The sequence below is a fragment of the Ostrinia nubilalis genome, chromosome 21 (genome assembly GCF_963855985.1).
Source record: "Ostrinia nubilalis chromosome 21, ilOstNubi1.1, whole genome shotgun sequence".
Classification (NCBI taxonomy): Eukaryota; Metazoa; Arthropoda; class Insecta; order Lepidoptera; family Crambidae; genus Ostrinia; species Ostrinia nubilalis.
Genome location: NC_087108.1, coordinates 12,807,893 through 12,834,553, shown reverse-complemented (window position 1 = coordinate 12,834,553; position 26,661 = coordinate 12,807,893). Strand labels below are relative to the sequence as shown.

Sequence of the window (26,661 nt, the reverse complement as noted above, 5' to 3'; positions counted from 1 at the left end):
ACACAGTAGATATATGAGCTATCTACTGTGCTAACAACGCGTCCGCACGCGTGATTTTTTATATGAAAATCACGCGCTCCGCGGCGGAGCGCGGCGCAGTGTGATAACCGCCTAACCAACGTAATAAGTTTTCGGTGCGACTCACGCACAATTTTAATTCTATAATGGAGCTATCATAAAGAAATTCGGAATTTATTCTGATGCAAAGAAGTGTTTTGGAAAGAGAAGAAAATAGGGTTCTAAAAAAGGTTTATGAATAAAACGAAAATATGGACTTTTGAATTTTATTATTAGATTTACACTGTCATTTACAATAAATTTCCATGTAGTTGGTAGGACATAAATCAATATTGCATAACACTAAGGCTAATTGCATCAGTATTTTTGTGGATAAATTAACAAAATATATGCAATATTACAAATTCAAATAAAAATAACGCTAATATCTTACTCGGGCACGCACTCGCTCCACACCGTGCCAGCGAGCGCGCGGCGGGCCCCGGCCCCCGGCCCTCGGGCCCCCACCGGGCCCCCGCCGGCCCCCGGGGCCCGCCGCGCGCGCGAGATGGAATGTTCGAGCGACGGCTCGTCAATAAATATTACAAGTGCATAACCTTAACCTAGCACAACTTTTAGAACTACCGTTTGTCCTGTAAAAATCGTAAGAGATGTAGCGCTACAGCAATTTTTTTTTCGAGAACATGCGAAATTAAAAAAGAATAAATTAAAATATACAAAATCTCTATCACAATACTCGTAAGTAATTAAAGCAATTCAAGTGTGAATACTCCAAAAGTTGTAATACGAACGAAGCGGGTACGACGACAAGTGTCTGAAGCGCAGCTACGGCGGCCGACGCGTCCTATTTGTGCAGACCGATCAACACAGACGATGCGATTACGATACAAATTAACTATGACATCCACAATGATAAGACGTTTACATATGTAGTATAATTATATCCAAACTAAATATATATTTATTACTATATTTTCATTAAACATTTTGCCGCTATGGTGCTCGTAAAGTATCAACAGAGTTAAATACGTTAAACACGGTATAAAATACTTAGAAAATTTACAGTTCCCACCTTACAGAGTAGCGCCGAGAGGAGACGCCGGAGATCAGCAACGTTAAGATACATCCTTAAGAACATACAGTTAAAATGCAATACCAAAGTACTTTTCTTAAACATTATTTTTTTTCGTAATTGAAAACAAATATATCAAAAGAAGTACATATTTAAAATGTATATTTACTCATAGATAATTTGACACAATACATAAACAAAAGTTATTATGTATTCCTCCATCGTGTTGAGATATCAACTGATAATTTACTCGGTGTACATGTTTATAAATAGCTTAATGTCCCAGATGCGATATAGTGAGATTTGCAGAAAATACCTTTACAACTGTTGTCATCGAGGGCTGGGTCTTATATGAAACTATAGTTATTTTTTTTATTATATTTAAATAGAAGTTAAAAAGTATTACGACACGTCCTGATCTTCCACGTCTTGTGCTTGTTCTTTCTGTTCGGCTTCACCTGCAACAGAAAATTCAACATTCAAACATTTTGGACAAACATTGCTAATGTTCAATCCGTAAAATAGTAATAGGTTTGATTGCTAATAATGTGACTGATGACTTGATAATCAATGAATTTGTAGTTCAGGTTATCAGTCTGAAATACTAAGGTTGGGTTGCACCATCTGGCTTTAACTTTGACAAACGTCAAAAATCTGTCAAACTCCATACAAAAAACACCGGTTATCGTCATAATTAGTGTCAAAGTTAGGTGGTGCAACTCAGCCTAAGTCCGTAGTCGTCAAGTGTGTTTTGCTAGTGACTAAGGTGATAGTTTCTTCCGCCGTTTCTTCACAGCACCAGCCCATGTATAACGTGGAAAAGGTCTAAGTACTGAATAAAAGATTTGATTTCGGATTGTCGGAGGCTGTCATTGAAAGTCTCCGACTGCTAGGCCGCAAAGACATGGTCGTGTGTGCACGTGAGTACTAAAATTTTACTTTTGCAAGTAGACTTTTAGGCGTCAGAAGCGCGACAGCGGCGTTTTTATAATATGAAGGCAGGCATCCACTGTCATATAATATGAAATTTTCGGCAGCATGTCGTGCGTTTGTCGCGCTGCTAAAACCGCCTAAATATAAAAGCGTTCTTAAAAAGCCCATGAACTGACCGGACTCGCCGTCGCCCTGCATGTCGGACGTCCACAGCGTGAGGTTGTCGCGCAGCAGCTGCATGATGAGCGTGGAGTCCTTGTACGACTCCTCGGACAGCGTGTCGAGCTCGGCGATGGCGTCGTCGAAGGCCGCCTTCGCCAGCCGGCACGCGCGGTCTGGGCTGTTCAGGATTTCGTAGTAGAACACCTGGAAACGGAAAGGAATCGTGAGGTCTTGGGACGGCACTTAAAATCTAATATCAAACGATTCTGAAACGTCAAGTGGCAAAAATTTGAACTAAAAACCCAGTATTGATACGGGACTATTCCCACCTCTCGTTCCCACCACTTACACTCCTGTGTAACCAGGATCTACAGCTTGACCGCCATAAAAACCCAACCAATGAAGGTCAAGTTTGTCCCGGGGGAAAGTTAAACTGTCATTGGACCCGGATTGATAGGAGCACCCTCTTGTAATGTCAACTATAACAATACGATACAATTCGGGGTCGGAGACTGTGTATAAACTAACAGATAGGCAACAGCCAACAAGTATAGCCGAAACTTCATTTAGACTAAATTGAAATCATCTGTGTGTAGGTACTGTATAAACAAAAGCTGCCAAGGTTCAAACATCAAACTAATCTTGGTGAATTTTATTGAAAGAAAATGTGCTAGAAAAACGTTAACAATACAGTTTAACGTCAATGTAAACAATTTTGAATGTGCATTAAAAATGTTATGAGCTTTTTTACACGTAATTTCCCGGCATTTGCCTAGTTTCACGATAGTATTTAATAAGCGTTTTCTCCTCTCCTGTGTATGGTGTGGTGGAAACGTGACGTTTGTCTATGTGCCTAGTTTTTCATCTTCCTTACTAAATAATCCTACCGAACTTGTCTCCATTGTAATCATATTTAGACAGTCATAAAGCGTAACGTGCGTGATCGCGACCGCGGTAATCGCGCGGATTATCCGCCCGCATGACGTCACGGCGTGCTGACGCTGACTCAGAGGAATTCGCCATATTCGCCTATCTGACAGGCAAATACGCGCGATGTGTACACTAACTACGCCACGCCTGACCTTGAGAAAAACCTCAATATCGTAGAGCTCGATAGCTTCAATGCTCAGGTACAAACGATTCCAAATCAATCAGCCCGAAGGCAATAAAGGCTAAGCTAGTTCAAGTATTCAATCAAGTCCACAACCCCTAGTTGTACGAGGACACTTTGCATAATTGATTTAAATGGGTCGAGGTGAACGAATCGTATTATAGTGCATATTTAATTTAGCGCGAATGAATAAGTCTAGACGTAGACGATTTTATATTATTAGGTAAATGGTACCGGTCAAATTAAAAGGTGCCACAATAACTCTTTATAGCGCCACAAAAATAAAAAGTTGATCGAGTGTGATACGCGGAGGGTCACGTCCCCCCGCTATGTCGGTCAGTGGGTCGCGCGGGGTGAGCGGGCGGTGTTCGGACTTACTGAGAAGTTGAGCGCGAGGCCGAGGCGGATGGGGTGCGTGGGCGGCAGTTCGGTCATGGCGATGTCGGAGGCGGCCTTGTACGCGACCAGCGAGTTCTCGGCCGCCTCCTTGCGGTCGTTGCCCGTCGCGAACTCCGCCAGGTACCGGTGGTAGTCGCCCTGGAACCATACCATACAATGTTACACTCGGAATATAATGGCATTCACAAAATATGCAAATGCATCAACATAACAGATAAACAGACCACGTATGAATGACTACGCCACAGCGTTACAATCACGCCTTCAAGACAAAATAGTGGCATAGCAATAACAAAACACTCATCAGTCTTCTGATGAAAGAAGACTCATTTTACTTGAAAGTAATCAAATCAGCACACTTCATTGGACATAGGCCTATCTGATTAAGACTTAAGTTAATCAGTTTTTAGTTTTAAGTTAGTCCAATAAACTAACAGATAATTTCACTGTACTTGTAGTAGCGCTTCGTTTTATAATTCTCTTGTATAGTTTATACTCTCAGTGCAATGCAGTGGGTGTGAAATGCACAGATCTATTCATCATACTTAGCATATTCTCATAAGCAAATCTATAAATACCAGCAGCAACAGAAATGTATTCATGATGATACAGGAAAACGATATTAATATGAGGTACGGTCAATGAGGAAACTAATTCATTAGGCAGACCAATTCAAGTTTTACAACTGCACATAACTGACCATTGTCAAACAGTGATAACTTTGTTTGGTATGTTAATGAGTCTGCCATGATAAGTTGCAAGTCTGTGTAACTTTGTGATTATGTCCACGACGTAAGTAAAATATTGGGGCTAGCAATTAACTATCTAAATAGGCGATTAGTACACCAGAAGTTATATTGGAAATCAAAATTTTATTTGAAGGAAAACTTTTGTTTCATTGAATTCAGCATGTGAAGTCAATAGAGTATATTATAGTTGGCGTGCAGTGTAGTAGTTTATGTGTCCTTGCTGTTAGACTGCAGTTTTGCAAGTCCTGTGCGCATTTTTATCGATTTTGTAGTGACTGCGCCGCAGGTGGTGTCCTAGAGTCCATACAGCGATAGTTATTTGATGTTTGTACTGTAAAAACTACTTCCTCAGCATTTGCATACAAAATTGTTTCTCTTGAATCTTGTAGTCATGACGACGTTATGTAATCTTATCTTTTACTAAGATAAATATTAAATTCGTTTCGCGACAAGAGCACTGAGGCTGAATATAAAATAGTATTTCAGAGTATGTTGATCTATCGACTGTCAGACACTCATCTCCACGCGTTACACAATCATTAGCAGCTGCAGAACTAGTAATTGACAATCCTGTGATTATTAGTGCGTTCTTTACTGGTCTGTTCCTTCTGTAAATACAGTTGTCACTAGTTCAGTTCAGTGTAGTTGGATAGGACCCACATATAATCATCATCATCATTATTTCAGCCATAGGACGTCCACTGCTGAACATAGGCCTCCCCCAATGATTTCCACAATGGCCGATTGGTGGCGGCCTGCATCCAGCGCCTTCCCACTACCTTTATGAGGTAAATGTCCTATCCTACTTCATGTAAGCACCGTGTTTCGGTCGAAGTGAGTCGTCGTCGGCTAGACAAGTAGACAAGTCTTGCAGTGATGTAGTGGGCAGGACACATACCTTCATTTTACAGTAGAAGACTGGACTCGCCAGTATGAGGTGTTCGAGTAGTCGCCTAGACAAGTCTTGTAGTAGTGGACTGAGTGGGGATGAGACGTCTATGGTGTGTAGTCGCCTAGACAAGTCTTGCTGTGGTGTGGTGTGGTGTGGATTGTGAACCTACCTTCATTTTGTAGTAGAAGACTTTGGACTCGCCGGTCTGTGAGCTGGGGATGAGGTGCTTGTCGAGCACGCCGAGGATGTCGGAGCAGATGTCACGTAGCTCCTTCTCCACCTGGCTGCGGTATGCTCGGATCATGTTCAGTTTGTCCTCCGCGCCCTGCAATAAACATTGCGTTCAAATATGCGAAATATCTATAAAAGCGAACGGTCCCTAACTCACTCACTCATCACGAAATCTCATCAACTACAAGTACTAGGTCTCAAATTTTGCATGGGGGTTTCATTTAGAACGTAGGTGCTCACTAACACGGGATTTTGCAAAATTCAACCCCCTAAGGGGCTAAAACGGTGTAGTGGGAGATATAACACAGAAACCGCACAAATCGAGACAATAGAAATCAATTATTTCGCGGTTTTATGCGACTGCTTGAAGTTTGATAGGTTATTGTATTGTACACTTTCAATTTTGTATTCTTTAATTTGGTAGTATTTCGGCGTGCAATAAAGAGTTCTCAATATCGTGTGTACACTGCATGTCTTAGTTGTCGTGGTAACACTATTGTACATCGAAACTGATGTAATCTATCAATATCTTACGACATGAAATTCAAGAAGGTAAATATATTTTTTACTAAATATCACACCCAAATGTGCCTCTGGCAAGATTTGAACCCGCATTTGCAGCAGGTGCCGTAATTTCGTGTGAGATCCGCCCCACCTCGTCTTTGATTGATTGATCGTCAAATAGTAAATCAATCAAGAGGCAGGTGATTGGCAACACTCAAATATTACATTTAGTAATTTTGAAATGCATAATAATATTATTTCTTAGTTTTCATGTAACACGTTTTTGTAGAATGTGTAATTAACAAGTTCACTTGATATTCGGCCGTTTGGTGTAGTGGTTCAGAACGGACTACTATGCCGAGAGGTCCCGGGTTCGATTCCCGGCCGGGCAGAAATTGAAATGATGAATTTTAATTTCTGTGACGGGTCTGGGTGTGACTATGTATAATATTTATGTATTAAAAAAAAAAAAAGTATATAAGTAGTATATCCGTTAAGCTAGCACCCATAACACAAGCATTAAGTTGCTTACTTTGGGGCTAGCTGGCGCTGTGTGAAATTGTCCAAAGATTTATTATTTATTTTATTATATTCCTATGCACCTAGAATACCCTTCTCGATAGCGTCATATAAAAGTAGCATGATAAAAACTAAGAGTCATCGGCCGAAATCGGAATACAATACTTTATCAATGCTACAAATGTAAAGCTCAATTACATCAATAACTCTGAGATGTGTTTTGTCAAATTGACGTGTATTTTATTTACAGCCCGCTGCAGTCCCATTGTGATCCATAAGCGGCTTCTGCACACCGTTACCCAGACAGGCCGTGAATCAGAGGTGTGTTTATCATCCTGTACAATTAAATCGACTATAAATAGAAGGAGCCCCCACCCCTATCCTGATTAGATTATTGCATCTCAAAGGCCGAGTAAAGCTGCTAACTAATTTAAATGCATCTGCTGTGTAGCCACTAGCCAAAAGCAATCTAGTTAACGCTTATTGGTTAACTGTCCATCATACATCACATTCTCGGAAAACCTCAATTTACGGCCAGCATCGGAACCTAACAAAGGACTTCTAATCTCCAAAACCGATAACACTATTAATATTAATACTTTTTAGAATGTTTCTCCATTGAGTTAGTAATGGAATGCAACTATGTGACCCAATTTTCAACCCTATTTGAAAAAATAGCATAATTTTAAGCTAGCTCAGATGTAGCATCTGTTGAGCGCAGTTCCATCCCACTATATTATGTATTCCATCATGAAATTTACATGAGATGTAGACTATTTGAATAAAACAGGAAAAAACTAACAGAATTAGGCCCCCAACGTGCGGAGAGCGACTCCTTACTCAAGGACGCGCGAGATATCGCAGCGGAAGTCATCCCAGACCTTTCTGTTTAAATATTTAATATGCGTTATCAATTTCGACATTTGTCGCTAGGCGTCGAGTTAAGAATCTATCGGAACTGGTTGCCAACCTGTTTACAATAATTATCAATTTTATTCTGTGTCGCATAATGTCTTTCCAAGCTCTTTCTGAATATTATTTTATTATAACTAGTAAAAGTATTCGTCGGCTACATACAAATGGATTAGTTTAGCCTTGACCACGCCCCTGAAAGCAACTATGTTATATCCCATGACACTAGCATACTTTTTAATGTCACAATATTACAGAAAAACCCTCGTTATAGTTTTTACCGACACCATTTAAATATTTCAGTGCAAACAACGTAGTTTCCTCCAAGTTTTTTCTAAGCAACAATGAAAAGCTAAGTGCGGAATATCCAGCTGGTTTATTGTTCGCACCACCTCACCACTATGCTAGTGACGACGTTATAATAAAATAGTCAAGAGTAGCTGTGACAAGGCATGTACGTATTAATGTTTTTCATATTATGCCATCTGTACACGCTGGACTAGTTTCGCGGCGACGCGTCTTTCCGTTCTATACATGGCCAGAACGCACCCATAGGAAACTGCTCGTGTATATTTTGGAGTGTCTCTTTGTAAGTCGGTCACTACGAACTATACACGAATTTTGCGTACTGATCGTGTATAGTTTGTGTCGTGGATGGATTCCGTCTTCGCTCCAAACTATACTACACCACTTACAGTTGACTAGAGTGTGTTTAGTTTATTTGATTTAATAAAATATGGAATTATATTTAAAATTATTACATTTATTAGATATTATGCTCGTGCTTTGTCCTCGAGATTAGAAATAAGAACTACCTATGTAGATCACGTACGGTGATGCCATTTTTAAATTCATTAATTTTTACATAAAATATTATTATTTTACTGAATCTACATATTATTATAATAAATCTAGATTTATAACACTAATGTAAGTGGTTTCTGAAATTAAATTGATTAGGTAGATTTCAAATTAAATAACAATTATTTATTAGTGAGAGTGAATGAAGAAAGTTAAACGTGCATTATTAACTAAAATTGTCGACCGTTCGGTGTAGTGGTTCGAAACGGATAACTGTTCCGGAGGTAGCGGGTTCGATTCCCGCACAGTACAAACATTAATTTGTGTGCATGAACATATTTTGATATTTGTTTGTATTGGACTGGGTGTCTTCTATGTATAATAAGTATGTATTTACAAAAAAAGTATTTAAGTATGTTTATATCCGTTATCTAGTACCCATAGTACAAGCTTTGCTTAGTTTGGGACTAGAAGCGCAGTGTAAAATGTCCAGGGATATTCATTTTTATTTATAAGCTTTTATCTCAAGAACAAAAATCATTTTCACATACATAATTCTTAATTTCAGAGTTATTCAGCCCCAAAACAAATATCTTTTCTATGGCAGAATATGAAACACCAAAAAGCTCTTTATCAAAACAATGGCACGTGTCGAAATTGATTCAATGTTTAAAGTAGACACGCAGTTATGAATTAATATGCAATAGAAAGAGAGGTAAATAAGTCAAAATGACGAGCATGCAACTAAGTACTCGCGTATACATTGTAATCGCGAACTTATTACAATACATACATGATTAGTCCGTATGCGTACTGACGATGTATATTTTGGAGTAAGATAATTGACCTAAGTCACTACAAAGTATACGCGAGCAGTACGCAGCGTATGCGTACTGGTCGTGTATAGTTTGGAGGAGCTTAGTAAAAAAAGTCACATCCAAACTATACTCGATTAGTTTCACACCCTTGCGTTCTGGCTATGTATAGAATGGAAAGACGCCGCGGCGACACGTTGTAAATTGCGCAAGTGTTTTTACCTAAACTACAACATTATTGTAAACAAGATAATTTTTGTCTGCAAAACTATTGCCGCTAGATTGCGAGGGGACAATTTTTCTTTGCCCTATTTGCGATAACCACCGCGACATTGAAATCGATAAAAAATACACGGCTAATATAATAATGAATGGAGGATCGATATTATGCAAAACGCCACTTTTGGAGCGACCTCCATGTCAACGCGCCGGAACAATTAACGGCCGGACGAAAGTGCAATGATCTACATACTAATATCTTAATTAGCCTTTTTATTACAAATTATTTTTATAATTGACGTGCGCGTAATTTTTATCAATGACCTCAAACTAGACCTAGAATGCGGACTTGAAGAAAGGTTATAGAAATTCCCAAAAATTTTATCAAGAACTTCAAGGTTTTATTCAAAAAATGTACAATCAAAGCTTGTTCAAGTTCACCTCAAACGTTTTTAATCGGAGTGAATGACTCTTATCTTAGTTTCTTGACGCCCGCCTATCGGCATTCGGCACTTCGGTATGCGACAATATCTACGCATCTTTTTATCTGTTGTCCAGGCCCTAGTGCGCACATTAACACGAAACGGAACGTAACCTAAGCACCGAAACGGAGTGTTGATAAGCTTGATAACCTAATTAAAATTCCCCCAAAATTGTGTACATAACGCTTGCACATAACCTGTGACATCAAACAAATTGTTCTGTCGCGTGCGCGTAGTCCGCCGGAGCGAGAAGTTACGCAACTAAGATTTCGCTCGATCGAGATACCAACTCCTCAGGAAGTTCATAAGAAGTTCCAAGGAAACGGAGGCGTTAAATGGCGAGCCATTAGCTTCTAAAGAGGCGAACTTCGATGTATCGTCAATGGCCGAAATTGGGGCTTATTTCTAGCCCGCTCGTAAACCTGAGCGGTTATTAAGGCTGGGGCAGGAATCTAAGTTCAATTTAGCTCGTGATCGTTCACGCAAAGTACTCAAAAGCTACATTGCGCAAGTCGTAAAGATGAGAAAGTATCTACTTCGAACGGCCATCATGAGACAATATTCGGGATTTTACGGTAAAACAAATCTTTTTTCAAAGGGTTCTCAAATCACTTCATAACTTCTCAAGTTTGTTTAGGATAATCTCAGAAACTGGAGGGATTTTGATACGGTTTTATGCTAATAGATGGACTTAAGCCATATATACGGAGATGGTTGTGTGTAAGTCAAGTTCTTTGTTCGTTTCACATTCGAAGTACTTAACCCTTCGCATATGGCGAGTCAGCAGCTCGATTGCTAGCAGCAGCGCGTAGGTAAAGCTAGTGTCGTAATGAGGTAATGGCCGATGACTCACTCACAGCACGGCGCGTTAGGCCACCTCTTTTTGCCGGACCAACAAAAACTGTCAGTTTCACTGTTACGGATTAAATTGTTTAACGGTAACGCGAACGTCTGGGGAATCACACGATTACAGATACAATGTTGCAGACATTTTTAATCAATATTTAATTGAAAAACCTCAAAATGCAAACACACTAAATAACTTAGTTTTTATTAGCCTCTGTGCCACTCCAGGAAGAATTTTATTGTTTTACACTTCCTGTTTCTGTGGTCAACAAAATCAAGCTATTTCACAAGAAAATAACTTTATGATTGTTTGTGCATATTTTTATAGAGATGACACTCACTTTCCTTTGATGATTCATAGATGAATCATAACTAAGGTCATAGGTAGGCACTTGAGATTCGGGTCACTGGTTCTTATGTAACAGATTGTCTTTGACCCAGTATGAAATATGGAAGACTAGACTCAGTCTGCGGCCCCGCCCGTCTAGGTATTAGCGCGGTTCGTCAATCGAGAATTGTAACATATCTGAAGGAAAAACTATACTTGAGATGAAATTAAGAAAATCTAGTTCATTCAAAGACACGCCCCACATAGGCCACATACATCATTGCTAAGTAGGCTTGATTATATTCAAGCAAATGGTATTGATTCTTATGTATTTGTTACTACTGAAGGCTCCCGATCTGCCGACATAGAATGTGGCTTTTGTCACCCTTGGACATTTGTAACAATAGGAGGGTTGTATTCACAAACTTTCACACTTGACTTTGAAGAACCCCCTGTTTTACAGAGAGTACTTTGGGGGTGACATCGAAAATCATAACCATAATTAAAATACTATAGATGCAGGGGGTAATTGAAGCTACAAAGATGTAGAAGAAACTTATAATGGGATGGGAAAATCACCAAACTTAACATAAAATAGGTAAAGCTTAAATTAACTTAAAAATAAATCTGTCCATCCATTTACATCTTTCAATAATATTTTTACTGAACATGCAAATAAAAGGAATACTGAGTAAAAGCGAACTAATACGTACTTTTGTTTCTTCTTTTTGTTCGATTGAGGATATGATTCTCCACGAGGCGCGCCGGGCCCCTATAACGTTCTTGTACGCCACGGAGAGAAGGTTCCTCTCCTCCACTGTGAGCTCATTGTCCGATACGTTGCGAGACGCAACATTCTTCATCGCCTCCACCATTTCTGAAATCATTCACAAGGATGATGTAAGTTTCATGTGAAATTCAGTAACATATTTCTTGCAGAATGTTTAGTGCAAGCTAAGTTTCTTGTTTCATAAGAAATCTTAGCCTTGTGCTTAGATTTTTCTTAGGCAGATATTATGCCTGAAGTAAGTTATCCACATTTCATGTAATTTATGTTGAAATAATTTAGATTCTCTTCTTGGAATGATCATTATTTGACATCATTGCATTTTTTGTGATAAAATTTCAATTTTTCCCTTTCTATAGGTTATTTTCATAGTAACAAGTCCATATTCTCACTCTGCAATATAAATTTAACAACAATAGAGTATTTTAATGGGAAAATACCCATACCCAATTAAGAAATACAAATCTATCTACACTAAAATATAATTAAGTAATATCATAGAATGTTAGCAACTCAGGACGTCCAATTAAACATGAATCAGATCATTTTGATGAATAATCAGTGAGTTTTAGTTGTGTTAATTGTTTGAACCTACATTCTAAAGACCTTGAGTATAACATTTTTTACCTCTTCTATTTCACACTGTCTGAGCCAGGGCCAGTAAAAAACACAAAAGACCTCTGATAGCACATTTTTGTTAACATTCTGCACTGAGGTAGGAAAACACTGTGCCATGCTGAATTGTTCAGCATTTGATAGTTGTCATAAGACTTCAATCTGACATCTTGATACTACTGCATTGCACAACATGCAGATTAAACTAATACATGAGTTAACATGTGAATATTGTAGCACAGCTGTACTTGAGGGGCCTTTGACAGGGCAAGTAGATTATGACAGCTGAATGCACAAATGGCTGTAAAACAATACCCAGTAGGTTTATCATGACAGAAAAGTAGGTGTGTCCATCAGCTCAATGTTCATACGCGAAAGAAGGTCATTGAACTGTCGTGCTCACCCACTAAGAAGTTCAAGTGTCCAATATCACCTACATTCTATACTAGAGAAAGAAAGTACCCCACTTGTGTGACAATTACTGATTATAACCTCTACAATGAATGCATTATCTTAATTTCCAAGATGAAAGCGATAACACGAGAGGTTCACAGGTAAGTTCTCGTGGTGCTAAATTACGAACAATAGGTGAGAGGAGCGAGCGAGGCGACTCGCTATTTGAGACTCCCAACGAGCCTGGAATGTTCGCAGCCTCTGAGCAAGTGACTTGTCCAAGGTACGACATGCATGATCGACCTCAATGACATCGATCGCAATTTTACTTCCCTGGGATGGGAAAATGAATGACACAAAATTTCTTATCGATAAATTACTTCACAGAGAACTAATTGCAAAATCCTACATGATTAAGACTGAAACATGTAACATTACGCCTGGACAATGCATTAGAGGGCCTGTTAAGGCTTTTTTAGACAGTCAATCAGTACAAAAAACGTAAAGGGCATCCCACCGGCGGATGACGCATCGATCGCTGACCAAGCCTAACGAATGCCATTGATTCGTTAGTTAGCCAATAATATACGAATAAATGAATGCATTCCACTTATTTCCTACAAGAAAAGGGTCGAGTATGGGCTGAACTACATGTCAAGATCTAGATTTTTTCCAGACTATCACAAAATCGTCTTTCAACTGTCGGCGAAATTATGATAGAATATTCCTCTTACTACGAAAGATATAACAAAAATAAGTACTCACCGTCATAGCGCTCAGCCTGCTCGGCTAACTTAGCTTTGTACACATTATCTTCCCTTTCCGACATTGTGGATGACAAATGATTTTTCACTAACTAAAACCGAATCGCCAGGTCACTAATTCACCAAGATGGCCGCGCCCGCCAACCGAATCCAAATTCGATCTTCAACTAAACTCCGCCCATGACGTCATAGAAATGGCAACTTCCGCTCAGCCTTTGTTGCCATTAATCTAGCACTATTTACTACTATAAAGCCTTCATCCATTAGGAAAACTAGTTTTCTTTACTGCGTTACTCAAAAACAATAAACAAAACGTGACAGTATTATAGTAACTGTTATTTTCCAAAATTGCTTCGCAAAATCACTTTAACGTTTTTTTAATGATTTAACAAGTAGGTTAGCTAACTACTTCGCTTTTTTAACATAATTATCCTACTTTCTACTATCCTACTAATATTATAAGGGTATTTCGCCGAAACAGTAAATTTTCTGTGTCCAGGCAGGCGAACACATGTTTTTTTATATTTATATGTATAAAACTATTTTTATGGGAAAGTTAATCAAAAGTTTTATTTGTTTTTGCTATTACAATAGCAGAAACTACAAATAATACCGTAGAAAAACTTAATCAAAAGTCGTTTTTCTAATTTCCTTGTTATGTCCACTACTGTTGTTTGCCAAAATGAAGGCACATTATAACAAATTGAAGCGTAATTTCATTCTAATAGCACTCTCTATATATTTGAGAAACGTTTGGCTATCAGAAAATAAAATCTTTAAATGTCAAATACTTAAAGGAAGGAAATAAAGTGAAGTTAAGTTCTTGTCCGAGTCAAAAGTATAATTTCCCTGGGTCTTCTTTTCGGCCATTGTAGTAACGAAACGAAAGAACTTAGAATGTAATGCACTGCACCGTTACACTCGGCCATTTCGTCCCAAGAGGCCATCGAGGCAGGACAGTACTTCGTTGATCAGTTTCGCGACAAATCGCATAAGTAGGTCCCTCCTTGGGTTTTTGTTTACTAAAAAGTCAATTTCTTTGGACGGTTTTTTGTAGCTAAACAATGGATTAATTTTATTGTTTATTTAAACAGATGTAGTGTCTGTAGGGGTAAACCCATGATTTAAATAGTAAATGCATAGGGTAAATAGGTTTTTGTCTGTGGTGTCTTTTAGGCATAAATCTAATTTCTTTGGCCCTAATTTCCTTGTTTTCCGTGGCATAAAATGGCCTAGGAAATTATAAAAGACCATTTTTAATTCGGCGTAAAGTCAAATTTTGAGTATTTCTTTATTGGAATAAGTTTAATATTTACATTTAAAGAAATGGGTATCAGAATAGATATACAGGGTGTTAGGTAAATGGGTATATGAGCCGACACTAGCCCATGTTAACATGGTCATATAAATGGTATGGTGAAGTCAGAAAATTGATATCTTCATTTTAATTGTTTTATTTTTCATACAAATCGCATTTTATAAAATTTATTTTATATGGAAATTAAAAAAATTAAAATGATGATATCAAATTTCTGACTTCACCATACCATTTATATGCCCATGTTAACATGGGCTAGTGTCGGCTCATATACCCATTTACCTAACACCCTGTAGAACAACTTGTTTTTAACTCTTAACTCAATCTACTGAATTTATCTTCCTTATTTGTGTAAAAAGGTCGTAATGATACAATATTCATTGGTATGTTTGCTTGCGAAGGTACACAAAAATGGGTCGAACAAAAGAAAGCAAACCACAGAAGAAAACTTAGAGAAAAACATATTTATAATAATTTCCTTGGCTACCAAAAATTCATGACCTTATAACTTTATTTCTAAAACGAATTATGACACCCCTTTTAGATACATTAGCTTAGTTTTTGCTACTTAATACAATGGTAAACTAAAAATAGTTAAAAACAATAATATATTTCGTACCAAGGAAATTAGGAAAAATTGACCATTTTTGGCGAAATACCCATAAATGCGAAAGTTTGGATGTCTGGATGTTTGTTACTCTTTCACGCAAAAACTGTTGAACGGATTTTGTTGAAACTTTACAGTATTATTGTCTATAACCCAGATTAACATATAGGCTATAATAATTTATGCCGATCTGTGACAAAAACTAGTTCTAAATAAAAACTGTCACGTTCTGTAATTTCCAGTTTTCAGCAGTCAACGGGAATCATACTGAGTAAGTATATAACTTTGGCACAGTTGGTCTGGTTTGTCAGCATAAGGCTTTTACAGGCCAAGAAGCTGCAGCTGGTGATGCCAAACTCTCTCTTTGAGGACATTACGGTATAAAGTTACAAATAACAACACTAACTACAAAGTACTTCTGCTTAAACACTTGATATCGAACCCCCCTTCCGCCCCTGTAACGCATTGTAACGTTTTTCAAGACCCCCTCTCCCCCCAGATTGCATTACGTAACACTATAACGCCCCCTTAGCAACGAATACTACTTCTCATTTTAAAAAAACCGCAATTTTTGTTTTTACCCACCAGAATGGGTGATAATGGGTAAAAACCGGGTTTTTACCCAAATCACCCAGTTTTAACCCAATCGGGTGAAATGGGTTTTTAGCCACTACCCATCTCTACCCGCTACTAAAATTATTTTTTATCGTTCATTTTTTATAAATATCTATTACCAAAATTCCATTAGCATTCTAGTATCAAACTGACAAGTATTCATTGGTATTCCTTAGGTTCAATAGCACTTTTATTAATTTCGAAAACAGCGCAACTGTCGTTAGGTTAGGATGACAATATAGAATATTAGTTAGCCCGGATTAAAACACACAAATCGCATCCAAATTGGTTCATCCGTTTCATTCGCCTCAACGAACAAACACCATAGCACCCTTAATTTTGTATAGGGGAAAATAAAGATCAACCTTTGCAAACGTGACAAAGGAGGACACTTATAAATTGGAGACTAATGCCCGTTTTCACCATCCATTCCTAATTTTTAAGTGACCCCTATAGTAAGAAATAACAGGAATTTTGTTTACATAGGGTTCACTTAAAAATTAGGGATTGATGGTGAAAACGGGCATTACCCCCTTACTAATAAAAACACAGTTTACACAGTTGTTGAACACTGTTTTAAAATGACATTTCCATACTAAACGTCACTTTAAAACACTGTTCAACGAGCGTGTAAATTTTATTAGTAAGGGGCAGAGACATTAACCCCCTTACTAATAAAAAGTTACACAGTTGTTGAACACTGTTTTAAAATGACATTTCCATACTAAACGTCACTTTAAAACACTGTTCAACGAGCGTGTAAGTTTTATTAGTAAGGGGGTAAAAGTTTAGTGCGGATTGTTTTATGCACAATTTTTTAAGATTTGTACCACTTTTTAATTAAAAATTCTACCATTGTATTTATTAATTTTTTTTAATAGCAGCACCATAATTAAGAAAAAAAGCTTGTAAAAATAATTGGATTTTTGTGTTTAGGACATTAAAAAATAATGCTACGGTTAAATCACAGACTAATTTTTACCTAATTAATGTATGCCAGTGTGCTCTGTGCTTTATTTGTTTTTTTTTTTAGTTGTCAAAGATGTCAAAATCAATCCCGGCATTTTTGCTTCACTAGTGAGGTACAGTTACATTTTAAATAGTTGTCGATTTATCATTGTAAAATAATAATTATGTCTATCTTAACAATACTTTTGTTTTAAGTACATAATAACGTTTCATAAAGAAAATCGCTTTAGTTCAGTCATGAAATTATTTTTAACGAATTTCATACAAATAATTAAAAAGCTCAGTTCCGGTGCTGTTTAAAATGTTCAAAAGCAGCCTTTCATCATACCTACTAGCCGATCTTTTTGCGTATAAATTAAATAATAACTGGTTTAAAAAAGAGATCATTAATAATACAGTTGCAAGTATTGTAACTAAACTTAATCTGCACGTGAAGATTAATGAAACACTCTCTCTCTCATTTTATATTCACATAATAATTTCAGTGTGAAAACCAGCGCGAGCCCGAGGACTTCGTCGCTGTGGGTGGGTTATGACGACGACATTAAGCAATAAGAACAGTATTTCTACAAAACAAAAGAAAAGTATTCAAACCACTTCTCAATAAAGATAAAAATCCCATTTATTAAAAATTTAGCAACCAAAAAAATATTTTGTCAGCTAGTTGAATAGTTTCTAGACTGAAATAGGAATTATGAAGGTGCAATGTGCATCACTAGCATCACTGTGTATTTTTTTGTCTGTAGTTTTTGACATAGAGGTTTTTGATTTTCGTTTCCTTTCCTTTGCAGAAATGCAGATCACAGATTAGAGAGTATGTCTAAAGACAGATAGGAAACGGCCCTAGTATTGGTTAAACGATAAACAAACTGGTACCGAGCTAGATTGTCCAGTAGGTGGCGCTGAATACAATATGGCGTCTGCCGCCCACAGATTAAATATACCTGTCATACTTTTTCATGATCCGTTCCTTTTCATGTATTGCGGTTAAAAATAAAACTATTGAAGTATCAAATGAAACTTTATTGATGAAATATAACATGAAATATTTTGTTTACGAAAATCAATAAGCATTAAAACTATTGGATTTTAAAAGATTACAGTTACTGTTGTGATTACAGTAGGTACATTGTTTTAGTTTTTACATAATGTACTCACGGCTTGACATTTGTATGTAACTCATACAAAATAAGTTGCGTTATGACTTATAGTAAAATAGTTTTTAATGTTCTCCATAAATTCACACGTTCACTGTCACTTTGGTTCTGTCCAATCCAATAGCCACTGTAAGCAGGCCAGATCTACACGTTTCTCACCACCTGTAAAATATATGAAATATTTGTAAATTAAGAGCAAAAAGATGCGCATGTCACCGTAAGACTGTAATCTCCTACATCATCTACATTCTACACTAATATTATAAAGAGTACAGCAGATGAACAAGTGATCTGTCTTATCTACCATACCTATCTTACTGTCTGTTTTGTTTCTAGATTTGCACTACTTTGTTAAATAAAATTAATTTACCTTGTCAAATGTGTACTTGTCAATCAATTACATGTACATTCACAGAATCTGGATTCCACCAATCTGTAATTAAATAATTAACTTTTATTTGATCCTAGTCGAAAACAGAGGATAGTGTTAGAATCATTTTGAGGGTGTTTTAAATTTTAAAGGTACTTACCAAAATAAATGTTCTTATCAACAGAAGTTAATATTCATCTAATACAAATCTTCCTAATTTAATGCATTTATGTCATGGCATAACTTGCAAATGAAATGAGTTCATCGTTTGTAATCAAGCATTCTTGGTCTGGTTTTATTGCTTATATAGGTTTCTTCTAAACTTATTTGAATAGGAAGTAAAGGTTGGTTCATCTGGATTTTAAGTAACAGTTGACAATAATGATCAGCACCGGTGATTCCATAGCAAGCACTTTTATTGTAATTGCAGCTTAACACCTTATAAGTTCGATATTAACCTGAAACAAATAGGTACTTAGATTCACTGTATAAAACACGTATCATCATTCACTGTGTCCTGCAATCTATGCCTGCAATGTACCTACGTGTATTGTATTTTGGGTCCAAACTCTCAAAGTATGTTGTTACTCCATGAAACGATCCATATTTAGTTTCCATTGATTTAAATGGAGTTATGAATGATATTGTAATGAAGATTTAATCCTTTGTGTGGTTCAATACTTGATAAAACATGATGTTGCTGCAAGCTGCAATAACCTTTCTCGAGTGGATATCTTACTTGAGAGAAATTTCTTCTTAAAACAAACATCAATCCAACTGGCAATCCATGCACATGTAGTTCTTATTAATATTGATTGAGAAATTATTGATTTTAGATAAAATTTGTTTAAAGAAAAACACGTTTTTTCGATGAAAATTTTTGACGCTTTTTTTTTAATAATGTCGCAGTTGTAGACTTGAGACGGAACTAAATTGATTAAAGTGAAAATTACGACTTTGAATTAATATACTTTTAAATAAACATTTCATTTATAGAATGCAAATAGATTCAATAAAATAATTTATAAATAAAAGTTGAAGTTGTAATTCGAAAATGTTTACTAACTTGATTCCAGACACGCAAAAGACCATTGCCATTGTCGCATAAAGGACAACTATAAAAAAAGTCACTTCCTCTCGGAACTGTCAAAAAAATTCACTCTCTATGGAGCTGTCAAACTCTATGGCGTTTCCACCCCGTGATGCAGATTATTGTCGAATTAATACAGCAATTTTAATGAAAATTAGTTAAAATTGCTATTCTAACACCTGTGAAGTTTTGAACTTAATATTACATGGAGAAATAAATCTGTACAAGTGTGAAAATTGTACTTCAAAATAAGCAAGCACAAGTTACGCTGAAGTTTTTTCGAATCGGTTGTGGCTTTGGTTGTTGCTTCCAAAAGGTTATAGTCGCGGTCTGAAACATTAATAACAAACAATGTCTAACGTTAGCTATGATCTGGATACGTCTGGTGGGCTCATGCCGGTGAGTGTAGAGTTATTGGTGGCGCCATTTTAGGATGCTAAGTGGTTTGGTATGAACGGTTTTGGTTGTGTTTTAGCTCATCAGGGCGTTGATAAAGCCCCCGGACGAGGAGCCGAATGCGCAAAAGCCCAAGAAGCCGCAGCACCCGTACTACAAGAGGCCGGGCAAGGGCCACAACCACGACTCTTGCGATGCGTGCGGGGAGGGCGGCGATTTGATCTGCTGCGATCGGTGTCCCGCGAGCTTCCACCTTGGATGCTAGTGAGTACTGTTAGGATATAGAATTTTATCATGAGATGACATGTTGCTGGCAGGTTTTATTTTAAAAGTAAACAGCATTAGAATAAAGTTTGAAAATAATGACAGGTGTTGAAAAGCAAGAAAATGTGACATTGTATCATTGTATTATTGAATTTCGATAGATTCAGTTGTAAATGTTTTAATATTTAATATGTAATAGATTTTGATAATATTTTAATAATAAAGTGTGTGTGAGTATTGAAGTGGCGTTATTATGATTGAATAACCTCCCAGGAGTTGTGTGGAGAGGCACACTCCTCGAACAGGTTATGGGCCCAGCGTACGAACCCAGAGGGCTGTAAGAATTATCTCTTGAATAAGAAGAATGAAAGTGAAAGATCTATCCTGATTTTGTTTTGGAAAATTTTAAAATAACAATATGTCGGAAGAAAATTTTAAATTATCAACGTTATCAAAAGGAGAAGACTATACAAACTGGAAGAAGAAATTGATATTGTTATTGACAGCGAAAGATATAGATTGTGTTTTGGAAAATAATGCTGAGAGCAATAAGGATTTTAACAGAAAGGATGCAAAAGCAAGATACATCATAATAAACTCATTATGTGATAAATTTGTTGTATATGCATTGAATTGCAATACAACAAAAGAAATTTTACAAAAATTTGACACATTATTTCTAGGACATGAAGATACACAGATTTGTCAACTTTTGGAACAATTTTACAAATTCAAATTTTCAAATTCGGATTTGATGATTGACATAGCAGAAATTGAAAATCAAGCAATAAAATTAAGAAATTTGGGTTACAGCATAGACGAGAAACAAATCATGATTAAAATTTTATCAAGCTTACCAGAAAAATTTGCCTTTTTTAGAACTGCGTGGGAGTCAACCCAAACTTCGGAAAAAACACTAATAAATCTACTATCAAGAATAAATCTAGAACTTACTATGCGAAAAGAAAATAAAAATCAAAATTTGGAAAAACCTGAAATGACGCCGTCTACGTCAGGAATAGAAACAAATGACAACGCATTTGTAGTCAAGAGTTGTTTTCAATGTGGCAAGAAAGGACACATTGCCAAGTATTGTCGGCAGAATATGAATGCAAATCGTGGATGGAAAAATAATAACCTGCAATGCTTCAGATGTCTGAAGTTCGGACACAAACATAAGGAGTGCAGTCAACAAACGAACTGTATGTACTGCAAGCATAATTCTCATTACACGAAATTCTGTCTACAGCAACATCAGCATGTGAGTAATTTTATTCCTTTAAAAACAACTGTGGACTTCATCCTGGATTCAGGAACCAGTAGTCATATTGTTACGTCTGAAAATTATCTGAATGACAAAGAAGACATAAATTATAGAATTATGACTGCTGATGGAAACATACATCCAGTTAACACCATGGGAAATATTTATACAGACAATATTAATTTTAAGAATGTTTTATGTGTACCCCAACTTAAAAAGAATTTATTATCTGTGTCTAAATTAGCTGATGATAATTATATTGTTAAATTTTACAGAAATAAATGCCAAATCATGGATCAGAACTCTGAGTGTAAGCAGACAGGAGTTCGCAGAGAGGATGGCCTTTATTATATGAAACTGCCAATGGACATGTCAAAGTCAGTCGTGCATTCGAGGTCAGACAAAACATTCCTTATTAAAGGCTTCTGGCATCGTGCCTTAGGTCATGTACCTATAAACAAGACTAAAGACCTTGTTTTAGGTATAGATAGAAACTTAGTAGATGATGTAGACATCTGCGAAGTCTGCATACAATCTAAACTTTGTAGAAAACCTTTTAAAACTGTTAGACATAGAGCTACTAAACCTTTAGAAATTATTCACAGTGATATTTGTGGTCCTATTGGAAAGGAAACATGGGATGGCTACAAATATTTTATTACATTTTTAGATGATTATACACATTTTGTTAAAGTATTTCTTCTTAAAAACAAGAGCGAAGCTTTTTCTAAAATTTTAAACTTTATCAATTTGGCGGAAAATCATTTTAACACAACAGTTAAAACATTCAGATGTGATAATGGTGGAGAATACACCAGTAACCAATTTAAAACTTATTGTATTTCCAAAGGTATTAATATTGATTATACAATTCCGTATACTCCTCAACTGAATGGTAAAGCTGAACGGTTAAATAGGTCCTTAATGGAACGAACAAGAGCTTTACTCTTTGATATGCAGCTACCACATGAACTATGGGGTGAAGCGGTTTTAACTTCTGCTTATTTATTAAACAGATGTTCAAACACAGTAAACATTAAAACACCGGCGGAGATGTGGTTTAATAGAATACCAAATTTAAAACACTTAAATATTTTCGGATCATTAACATACTTTAAAAATAATTTTCAGTTAAATAAACTTGACTCAAGAAGCAGTAAAGGGCTTTTAGTAGGTTATACTAATAACGGATATAAAATATGGGATCCTTTACATTTTAAAATCTATTATTCAAGAGATGTAACGTTTAATAATAGTAAGAGTGATGTTAGTGAGTTTTTAAAAACGTGTTATAGGGAAGTGAGACCAAGTGATTTAAATAATTTATTTAAAGAAATTAGTGTTGATATTAGTGATGAAGTTATTAATGGTGATATTAATAGTGATATTAATGGTGATATTAATGGTGATATTAATGGTGATATTGATGGTGATACTTGTGATGAAGTTATAAGCGGTGGTGTTGGTAATGAAGAAGTTAATGAAGATATTAGAAATGGTGTTGAAGATAATGGTGTTTATGAAGAAAGAGTTACTGATGTTTTTGAAGATAGAGTTGAAGATGTTGAAGTTGATGGTGGAAATACTGAGAATATTGAAGATTGTATTGAAGAAAATATAAATTTGAGAGGGGAGGTTAGAGAAGACTCAGCTGTTGAAGACAGTGATGGTTTAAGGATTTTACCAAATAGAGAGAGGAGATTACCTTCTAGGCTAATGGATTATGATTTAGAGAGTTCGTTTTTAACTTTTACGGAAGTTTTGAGTAGTGCTGATAAAGATTTATGGAAGAAAGCAATTGATGAAGAAAAAGAATCTTTAGAGAAGAATAAAACATGGGAAATTGTAGGAAGAGAGGAAGCAGGAAATAGAAAAATAATATCAAGTAAATGGATTTTTACAATAAAGCCTGGTGGAAGATATAAGGCTAGATTAGTGGCAAGAGGTTTTTTACAAAAGTATAATATTGATTATAAAGAAACATATAGTCCAGTGGTAAACACAACAAGTGTTAGATTGTTGTTGGCTATTGCAGCTCAACAAGGGTTTAAAATAAAGCAGTTCGACGTGAAAACAGCATTTTTATATGGGGAATTAAATGAAGATATTTTTATGGAGATACCTTTAGGATACAACATAAAGGACAAAGAAAATAAGGTGTGTAAATTAAAGAAAAGTTTGTACGGGTTGAAGCAAGCGCCACTTATGTGGAATAAGAGGTTGACGGAATTTTTGAAGAAATTGGGATTGATACAAATGAAATTAGATCCATGTGTGTTTCATAATAAAAATAAAAATATATACTTAGCAATTTACGTAGATGATGGTATTTTAATTGGTAAGGATGAGATATGTTTAAATAAAATAATAAATCAATTAGAAACGGAATTTGAAATGCGGAAATTTGATAAAACTGAAAAGTTTATAGGTTTTGATGTGTTAATTGAAGAAAAAAAGTTATATAAATCAACTTTTAGATAAATTTAAATACAAAAGCTTAAAAGATAGTAGTCATCCAGATATTTTGATAGATACACATCAAGAGGGGAAAGGTGGTGATGATGATGTGCATCGTTATAGGCAATTAATCGGCTCGTTGTTGTATTTAGTGAACAAAACAAGATTAGATCTGTCGTTTCATGTTGGTTATTGTAGTAGACATCAGGAACATCCTAATTTGAATGATTTTGCAAATATTAAAAACATTTTTAGATATATTAAAAATACAGTTAGCAGTGGTATAAAATATGTTCGTGGTAGCGATCTAAGTTTAAAAGCATATTGTGATGCAGACTTTGCAGGTGATCCTGATACTAGGAAGAGCACGACTGGTTTTGTAGTGTTTTATGGTGGTGGTCCGATTCACTGGTGTTCTCGCAAACAGTCAGTAACTGCTTTGTCTAGTACTGAGGCTGAATATATATCTGCAGCCGAGTGTATAAAAGATCTGCTTTACATTCAGAGTCTGATTCATGAGTTGACAGGCGAGTTACCAAAAACACAATTGTTTGTTGATAATCAATCAGCAATAGTTTTGATTAAAAACGGAATCTTAAATAGGAGGAGCAAGCACATTGATGTGAAATACCATTTTATTAAGGAGAAATTAGATAAAAATTTATTAGAAATTTATTATTGTCCTACTAAAGACAATTTGGCTGATATTTTAACTAAACCACTGGATAGAACAAAGTTTTTGAGACTTAGACAATGTATAGTGAGTGATACATAGTGGACATTTGTGAAGTGACGAATTATGTAGGTTTATTAGAATATAAGGTTTTTGGGAGTTAACTTGAAAGGACATAATCCACGTTTCATATATTTTTGGTCCAAAATCAAAAGTGCCGGCCAACAAAAAAAAGTGCTGTATTCTGACAGAATACGTCTGCCTTAGCATTTGTTACTATGGCACCAAAGCCGTAGCTCCACTGTGCGTCGAGTATTTGAGATCTAAAAGTCATCGACGATTCATACATTTTTTGTTCAAAATCAAAAGTGTCGGCCAATAACAAAAAGTGCTGTCTTCTGACAGAATACGTCCGCCTTAGCATTTGTTACTATGGCACCAAAGCTGTAGCACCACTGTGCGTCGAGTATTTGAGATCTAAAATTCATCGACGATTCATACATTTTTTGTTCAAAATCAAAAATGTCGGCCAATAAAAAAAAAAGTGCTGTATTCTGACAGAATACGTCCGCCTTAGTATTTGTTGCTATGACACCAAAGCTGTAGCACCACTGTGCATCGTAGTATTTGAGATCAAAGTCAGTCGTTTCATATATTTTTAGAGCTCAAATACTACGATGCACAGTGGTGCTACAGCTTTGGTGCCATAGTAATAAATGCTAAGGCGGACGTATTCTATCAGAATACAGCACTTTTATTTTTTGGCCGGCACTTTTGATTTTGGACCAAAATGGATGATGTCCTTTTAATCTGTCGAATATCCAACGATTACGTATGAAATTGCTCATTCGTTCTTAGAACTGATAGGTAGTTCCTAAACCAGGCCAATGTGCACTGGCACAGAATAAGTAATAGTACAGGTACAGAAGGATTACTCCGCAAGACGATTTAAATAAATGCGAGTCTTGCTACGACGCGATACAGTGGAATTCAGCTCGCACAGCACTACGTACCTACAATTTTATTCACCTACAAGTTTTGTCTCTTTCTATCGCGTGCCTCTGAACTCTTCTTACGCTGTTAGGGTTGCTGTCTAGTGAAAAAATAATTAATCTACTTATTTGTAATGAGGTACGTATGTAGGTAAGTATGCATTCATTATGGAAAACCTTGGGAGAGGCCTTTGTCCAGCAGTGGACGTCATTTGGCTGAAACGAACGAACGCATTCTGAGCAGTAGTCATAGTAGGTTAGGTTCCTATACTATCCTAAGAATTATTGATTACCTACATGGCCAACATACCTTTCAGCATCTTTGGGAAGCGAAAAAAAAAAGATAAATCCGGTAGATTTCTTTTCGAATTTAAACACCCGAACGCCGCACAATATTTCTTTCACTTTATGTCCATTTTTAAATAATACTTCGATCATAGAATTATAATCATACTACAACGCACGCCAGCGTCCTGACGGGCGCGCGCGTGACACTCGACTGATATAATACCCGCCGGCGGGGCGCTTCGCTGTAGGTAATTATCGGATGTACCGCGCGGAGTGAGCCAGGCCTGGCACTGGGTTGATATAAAATACGCATTGTATAGAAAACGAAACAACGGTCGATTGGGTTCTTTTATACGAGCACCCCGCAATATCCTGAGCTACTAAATATTATAGCACACGCAGTGTGAGTGTCCGCGGTCGGTGTGCGCGGGTGAATGATTTATATAGTTCGCATCTCACTGACCTTTAACACTTCGTGCCTCTACCATGGAATCCAGGGCAATCCCAGCGACCAACTTGTTAGCTCATTAATTATTCATTCTACTTGTCCATCTATCGATGTCTTGTTTTCATCAACCGCAATATTCGCAATTCAATTTAATAGTCATTTAAAACCCCATTCAAAAATGCATAAGTTTAATTAATGTGT

At 36.5% G+C, this 26,661-nt stretch overlaps 2 protein-coding genes and 1 long non-coding RNA gene across 3 annotated transcripts in view; 1 reads left to right on the top strand and 2 right to left on the bottom strand.

Annotated features, from left to right (window-relative positions):
• Window positions 1-270: 270 nt before the first annotated feature.
• Window positions 271-13,738, bottom strand: LOC135082555 (14-3-3 protein epsilon). Its single transcript, XM_063977355.1, has 6 exons — window positions 13,554-13,738; window positions 11,707-11,870; window positions 5,506-5,661; window positions 3,675-3,833; window positions 2,200-2,389; window positions 271-1,548 (listed from the first exon to the last, which is right to left on the bottom strand). The coding sequence occupies exons 1-6, from the start codon at window positions 13,615-13,617 to the stop codon at window positions 1,493-1,495; spliced, it is 789 nt and encodes a 262-aa protein (XP_063833425.1). The 5' UTR covers window positions 13,618-13,738; the 3' UTR covers window positions 271-1,492.
• Window positions 13,739-18,063: 4,325 nt separating this feature from the next.
• LOC135082201 (uncharacterized) lies at window positions 18,064-18,682 on the bottom strand. Its single transcript, XR_010259369.1, has 2 exons — window positions 18,589-18,682; window positions 18,064-18,380 (listed from the first exon to the last, which is right to left on the bottom strand). It is a non-coding gene; the product is annotated as an uncharacterized LOC135082201 (long non-coding RNA).
• A 1,114-nt stretch (window positions 18,683-19,796) lies between these two features.
• Window positions 19,797-26,661, top strand: part of LOC135082553 (PHD finger protein 12-like) — a 30,212-nt gene continuing 23,347 nt past the window's right edge. Inside the window, exons 1-2 of the mRNA XM_063977352.1 lie at window positions 19,797-20,077; window positions 20,154-20,338. Of these exons, the coding sequence (XP_063833422.1) occupies window positions 20,030-20,077; window positions 20,154-20,338 (233 nt within the window). The 5' untranslated portion in view covers window positions 19,797-20,029. The remainder of the gene's footprint in view (window positions 20,078-20,153; window positions 20,339-26,661) is intronic.